Source organism: Labrus mixtus, chromosome 20 (assembly GCF_963584025.1).
Source record: "Labrus mixtus chromosome 20, fLabMix1.1, whole genome shotgun sequence".
NCBI lineage: Eukaryota > Metazoa > Chordata > Actinopteri > Labriformes > Labridae > Labrus > Labrus mixtus.
Genome location: NC_083631.1, coordinates 13,697,093 through 13,704,349, shown reverse-complemented (window position 1 = coordinate 13,704,349; position 7,257 = coordinate 13,697,093). Strand labels below are relative to the sequence as shown.

Below are 7,257 nucleotides of genomic sequence, written 5' to 3'. Positions count from 1 at the left end.
ACTACCAAGGGACACAAAACTGGCCAGCAGAGGGCACTCAGGAAACAAATCCATACCGGTTCTGTTGTTTCCTCAGCTCAGCAAGCTCATGCAAACGGCGCAGCATCTTTTCTTGCTTCTTCCCACCTTTCCTGGAACGTGATGACACATTACGTGCAAACTCTCTTTGCTTGAGCTCTTTCAGCCTCTGAAAAAGACAAAAGCAAATAAGTGACTGAAAAATTCTGGACATCTTTTCTCACAGGCAAAAAAACAGACAGTCAAGTGATAACAAAAGCATAAGAAATGATAACACAAGTACCTGCTTGTGAGCGTGGTCATAGGAGTTAATGTGGTTGTCAAACTCCTGGTGTTTGGTGTACTGTTTGTCACAGAGCTCACAGTAAAAATTTGCTCTCAGGTCTTCAAGAGCCTTTGCGATGGCTTTCTCCTTTTCCACCTGGTCCTTTTATTGATGAAAAACACAAGAGTGAATTAATCTTAAACTGCCAAGTGTAGAAGAAACCACTATACTACAGATAATAGAGTGCTGTTCTCCTGTTTCCTTTAAGATTTATTTTTGAATCCCAGAAGAAAAAAAAAGGGGGGGGGGGGGGCTTACCTTGTATTTCTGCCGTAGTTCTTCGGTGTCCTCCTTCTCCACTTCCAGCACTCTTCTCTTCTCTGTGGCATCCTCTGCATAATCCAACTGAAATGACAAAACATAGATTAGAGAACTCAAAACTAAATTCTCTGGAATTTGAAGAGTTTGCAGGACTAATAACTTCAGAATTTGGACATGGATGCCAATTATTCTTCAAGAGGCTTTGGAAGTCCTTTGTGAGTATGCAACCAAGGACAGCCTTTGAAATATATATATAGCTGTTTTCACATATGCACTCCTGAATATATATGGATAATTTCAGGAGGACTGCTCCAGATATTCTCCTGACCTGGCTGTTCACATATGCACCTCAAAGGGGGTTTGGGTATCCCTGTCAGATGGGAGAGGGGACAGGGGATCTCCTGAGTTAGGACATGACGTAAAAAAACGATGCAGAAGTAGAGGACGAAGCAACAGAGTCCGCTATACGACACTATAATGACAAAATTTGTCTTTATATCAATGCTACGTGTAGCTCAACAGAATAACATTATCAACAAAAGAGCGGAGAAGAAAATACTGGAGTACAGAAAACAATGCAGCCATTCAAATAACAGAGATCGTAGAAGTCTCGGTCATACAGTCTATGCAGTGACTCCGGTCAGTAATATCTTGCTGCATTCTCACATCAGATCACTGAAAATACTGGGAAGCTGCCAGGAGAAACTCTGGGTAAAGTCCAAGTGAAAAAACGTGGCTGTTTGCGTTCACATGTACAGCTCCTCCTGGAAATATCAGAAGTTTTCTGCAAGTGTGAAAGCACTATATTATAAGATTTAATATTTGGTCATTTATTTTATGGGTCCATGAGGTTTTGCTAGTTTTAATTCCCTGTTGTGTCTAGCATGTCCTTATTGAGACAAAATCGTATTAAGATGTGCATTAAAAAAACAGCATCATACCTCCATCTCCATTCGTCCCATCCCCATGACATCATATTTGAGCACGATGGGCACAGGGTCGGTGCGTCCTGAGGTAAAAGAGACAGAGAGAGGACTGGTGAGTGTTTGAGACTGGGACAGAGGACCAGCTCGGAGACAGCCTGCTTTTAGAGCATAGGGTGCTGGGGTTAGAGAATTTTGCCTTGAAGTGCAAAGAGACCAGAAAGCTACAGTGAACCAAACACCAGCCATTCTCACAGCTTACTGCAGCCATCAAGTATCAATCAATTGATCTATCATTCCTTTAACCTGGCTGCTGATTTACATTTTGAATAACTCAAATTAGCTGCAGTTGTCATTTTTAAGTAAATGTCATCAGGGTTTTGAGCACTATTTTGTTCATTAGAAAGATGAAGTTCAATAGAAACAAGACTTTCAGCTTTAAACCAATCTGTTTCTAGATCTGCAGTGTAGCACCACCCATCACCCCCCTCTTTTACCCAGGCATTGCTGCAGTCCTATTTAACCAGAATGCCTGCTTTATCAAGGACACTACAGCTCGAGGGACAATGTGTTTGGTGTGTGTATAAAAGGAGTTGCAGCAGGCCTGCACAACTGCTGCCACTGCTCACTAAACAACACTGCGACATCCTTCATGGGGGAACAAAGCCTCCCAATAGTATCTAAAGTCTATTGCATCATCTCTTTCTGAAATGTCTGCAGGCTGGCTGACCTTTGCAAGCCCCCTTGCAAGTTCCAAATGTGTTCCCTTGTCCCTGGCCCCCTTGCTCATTGTGACTTGGGCTGAAAAGATTACTTCCCCCTGACTATTTAAAACACATTACGTAAGCTGTGAAAAGAGCTAGATCGGAAGGAAATTAACTGTAGAAAATAAACAAAACCAAAGACAACCAAAAATCAACAAAAACAAAACAAAACAGAATGAAACATTAAAGATATAAAATATATAAAAAAATCAAAACTACTTTGAAGATTGACACAGAATTGCTTAATCCACTCATAATCAGCCAAACAAAGCAGAGAGAAAGACAGAAAAATAAAAAAAAAAGGACACAAGCACTGAACTACAGCAGAGTGACGTCACAGGCCAGGTATCGCCATGGTGACAGTGCAAGGGATGGGGATACTTACCTGGTAAAACATGGGTATGGGTAGGAGAAGGTAGGGGAGGACAGACAGACAGATAGATAGACAGGGGAATCTCAACACAGAAGGCATAAAAAGAATTTGGACTAGTCTGCTGCTCCGGTTGCCAGCCAAATACAATATTCAATCTTACTGATAGTGATTATCAATTCAGTTTGGTTTCAGTTTTTTTCCTCCCACATACTTAATAATTTCTTTTCATGAATCAATTTTCTGTGTATACCATTGGGCATATGGAATAACTAAAAGCAATAGGCTCGATAGAACCATATATTTTATACCTGTGCCTAATACAGATGGTGGCTTTTCTTACTTACAATTCAGGGTGTTCTCTAATAGAGTGAAAACCCTTTGGCATGAATACCATGTCGAATCTGCCACTCTTTAGTGGAGATGTTTTGAGTTTGCAGTCAATTTGTGTGATAATAATATACTTAATACTATAAATGGAGCTGCTTCCTGGCACATGCTTATTTTTCTGACTAAGTAAGTCATCACAGCCCAATGACATATTAATTCGGAAATCATAAATGCATGGGCATTGTAACACAATGGCCTGCTTGGACTATCTGTGCCACTGCAGTGTCTGGCAGCTTGGTGAGCTTTGAACTGGAAACCTCAACTCATTGCTTGACTGTGGACTCTTAATTCCACAGATGAAGTGAGAGGAGAAGACAGATTGTGTTTAATACAGATCACAAGACTCTCTACTTGTAGACTTGTGTGTCTTCTCTCTCTTTGCCCAACAGTGGTGGAGAAGTGAAACCAAAGAAGTGTTGGTTTGTTAGCCAGCCACTGCAGTGATCAGTCCGACTGAAGTCACAAGCCAGGCCAAGGATTAAAGATTAATGCACAATTACAGTCATCCCAGCTATCACCAATCTGAGCACACAGTGACAATACTTCCACATTACCCATTCCAGTGGAAAAAAAAGGACCAGACAAAAACAATGCGTGTCTAAATCACAGGGTGTGAATCACAAAGTTAAAAAAAACTGAAAACAAACAAAATGACAATGTTCTAAGAGTAATACATATGCATGATAAAATACAAGCAGCAGAATGAGGACTAGTATAGAGAGAATTGAAAGCCTATGTAGCATTGGTGCTCTGATGAGAGGAAAACAAAAAATGGGAAAAATTAAAACAAAAACAAAAAAAAACAATTCAATTGGGGGATAAAATAACATTTACCACTAAGTTTACCATCAGCACAACATGGGCAGGATCAAATCGCTGTAAAAAAGAAACACCAATTGGTTAAGCAGGAAGATTGAGGCACATAGAGAAGGGAGGGTGGGGTTGGGAGTGTGGCTTTTGGGTTTTGATGGGTTTATTACCAGAGGGGCATCAGTGTGTCAACCACCCCCTCCCCCTCCCCCCCCAAATCCCTTCACGCAGGGCTAGGTGCTTACAGGGATATCCTCTCACCACTCTCTCCCAAACAAGCGTCCCCATCCCCCCTAGCCTAGCCATCTTGCTCTCTCAACCAGAATGTGCCTGTAACTTTTTTCTTTTGCCTAGCAGAACGAATGGAAAACCCACTAGATAATCAATTTCAGAGGAGCTGTACATTGTGAGGAGAGTCAGGATTCAAAAGTTAACATCTACTTTGAGTGTCTGGTACAGACACGTTGCCATGACAACATTTTTGCCATTTAAGAAATGTTATAAATATCTAATCTATGATAAGATGATTCTTGGGACAACCACCATTTTCCCCCTTTGAGCTTTTTGCCTCAGAGATGCATGTCAGCCCTGTTAGCAAATCTCCCTGATATCCCTACATTTCTTGGCTAGCTTACAGAAACCAACATTGTTTTGGGATGTGCTTTACCCCAGAACACATTTACACATGATAACATAAAATGTACCTGAGAAAAGAGCCAGCAAGGCTTTGAGCAGTGCTTAGAGTGGGGTCTGCATTGCTGTGTAGCAGAAGTTTTACCAAAGTACACTTAAAAATGTAATAGCAGGGGTGTTGCATTTCACTCTATCATGTGAAAGTAATTATTCAGTGTGTTACCTCCAACACTGCTTAAAGCCCCAGGTGAGTGCGACAGTTTTAGGCAGGCAGGAGTGCACCGCTGGGACAAACATGCTGTGCAGGAGGGGCAAAGAAACAGGGGGAGGACGGTAGCGTGTGACCATGGGGACAGAGACATTCAGGATGTCGAAGGGTGGTGAGGTTTTCCCTGTAAGTTGACTCTATGGCCCGGTAAGTAACAGACACACTCACACACTCGTCTCAGCAGTCCCACATAATGACCACACACATACACAATTTTCACAGGTTTGGAGGTAGAAACAGGCAAACAAGCAGAGGGGGGGAAACTTCTCTACTCTGCAAGCCATTCAAAGTCTGATACGTGGTTACAGCCAATCAGATACCCAACAGCAGCAACGGAAACTCAAAGAGGAAAAAAAACTAACGTAGGTTGAGAAGATGATTCTAGGGGATGTGATGGAATCATGGCTTCCTAATTTTATCTTGATTTCAAATGGATTTTTTTTGTTCAAATCAAAGCACTTTACTCTTGTGCAGATTATAATAAAGGTTTAGTGATTATGAAGCAAAGAGGAGGAAGCTGACAGAGGCCATTAGCCTACAGTATACTGTAAAAGGGATGTTACATTGAGGTCAACTGCAGAGTGGGAGAAAGAAAACACACCCACACACACACATACTGACATACAGAGGGGGTCCAACAAACCTTACCTAAAAAGGGGCAAAAGGGACAAAAGAAGAATAAGAACAAAGTCAATACAGTGAAAACTTAAAAAGGGGACACAATGCTTTCACTTCAAAATTTCAAAACCTTCTATTCTGGCAGAAGGACAGGAAAGGAGAGGAAGATCATAATGATTATCCAGCAGACTTCAGTGAGATGCAAAGGTGCATTTGTGCTGTGAGTCAAGTCTACTCCTTAGAGCACTGCTTAATTTGATTTAAGATAGTGGGCTCCAACACTGAGCCATTAATTCCTACACAACAGCTGGACACAGTTTGCCGCAGTCTCATCTGCCCACAAAGCAGGGTCCTTACATAACCACACGTTGGTGGTGCCAGTGGCAAAGACAAGAGCACAGTCAGCCCCTGCAACGTGTTCTCTCCTCCGCAAAAAGCATTCATCCTTATCACATCAAAAAGATTTTCAGCTATTCAAAACCAGGTTGAAATAAACTACAACAGACACCAAATGCCAATCTCAGAAAGTAAGACTGCATATTTATTTTCCATAACGTTTTCAACCTTCCCAGAATAAAACAGCATCCTGGTCTTCTTTGGTGCCTGGCCAATGACATGCTGAACATACCTGTGAGACGAGACTTGAGACTAAGGCCATTCATGACCATGAACAAGTTGCGCTAGGGCAGCCGGGATACTGTCATAAGATCTGTGCATCTCTGGGAACTCACACAATAAATATTTAATGACCAAATGCCAGACCACTCCATATCATGGCTGTTCTATCAGAAGGACACAATGCAAACATACCGGTACCTTAATGAGCAGAACTCCCTGCAAGACTATTCCATCATATAAAACATAAAAATCCCTTCTTAGTACAAATTAAAAAGAAGAAAGTATTATAAATGTATCCCACTGGTTAAGTAGGAATAGAAACATAGATTAATCGGCAGTCTTAGTGAAGTACACCACCTTATAGGCCCCTTTATTTATGTGTCAAACCAGTGGCCATATGCTAGGGGCTGCTTTTTTTCAGAATGAGAGGTATTTCTCATTTAAATGATGATCGGTTTATAGGGAGAGAAATGCACTTGAGCAAGACCAAGTGAGCAACAGAGATAATGAATGGCATAAAGATCTCTGTATGAGAGTTATAGAAATGGAACAGATAGACCCGAGGTTAAAAAGGTATGGACCGAGGGGATAGAGTATGGTAGAGGAGATAGACAAAATTAATACCAGAAATGATGAGGGAAAATAAGCTCCATTCTTATTGGATTGCAAGGACTCATTGGCTTGCCAGTGATGACATCACTTATGGACAATGTTAAGCATTGTCCTCTTAGGAGAAAGTACAGGGAAGGGTTAGGCTTTGAAAAAAAAGAGAGAGAGAATAAAGATACAGATGAGGAGTGGGAAAAGGGTGAAGAGACAGGAAGAGGCTCAGTGGACACATGCCAGGGCTCTGCAGCAGTGCCTCTGAACCAATGAGCCTGTGAGCACAGCAGGGTTGAGCTAATGAGGTGCTGATGTTAGCCAAGACCAACCTGCACACTCAGCTCTGTGCAGTCACTAGACCATTTACATTCATGTCCAGAAAGCAAACCTCTTTATTGAAGCTTTCTAGTAAACTAGTTGAATGCATTCTAAATCTTGCAGAATTTATTCATGTGCAGAGCACAAAGAGCGTTAATGTGGTTTGTCTTTCAATATAATGAAGGGACAATCATTTTTTATCTTAAATATTAGACAAACTTTCAATGTTAAAGTAGTGTAGATACATCTTTAAGAGATTAAAAGTGAAATAGACTACAAAGATTAAGATCCTTCATTGCAGCCCCAGTAAAACCTAGTAGAAACATAATCCACACAGA

General features: G+C 41.3%; 1 protein-coding gene across 3 annotated transcripts in view; it reads right to left on the bottom strand.

Moving 5' to 3' along the window:
* The window catches only part of gpatch8 (G patch domain containing 8), a 197,666-nt gene that overhangs the window by 5,373 nt on the left and 185,036 nt on the right, over nt 1–7,257 (bottom strand). For 2 of the 3 annotated variants that reach the window (XM_061065664.1, XM_061065665.1), the window contains exons 5-8: nt 1,546–1,613; nt 602–688; nt 302–445; nt 57–187 (exon numbers count right to left, since the gene is read on the bottom strand). In XM_061065664.1, the coding sequence (XP_060921647.1) occupies nt 57–187; nt 302–445; nt 602–688; nt 1,546–1,613 (430 nt within the window). Of the gene's footprint in view, nt 1–56; nt 188–301; nt 446–601; nt 689–1,545; nt 1,614–3,885; nt 3,928–7,257 lie in introns of all 3 variants that reach the window. The other variant, XM_061065666.1, reaches the window with a different exon arrangement.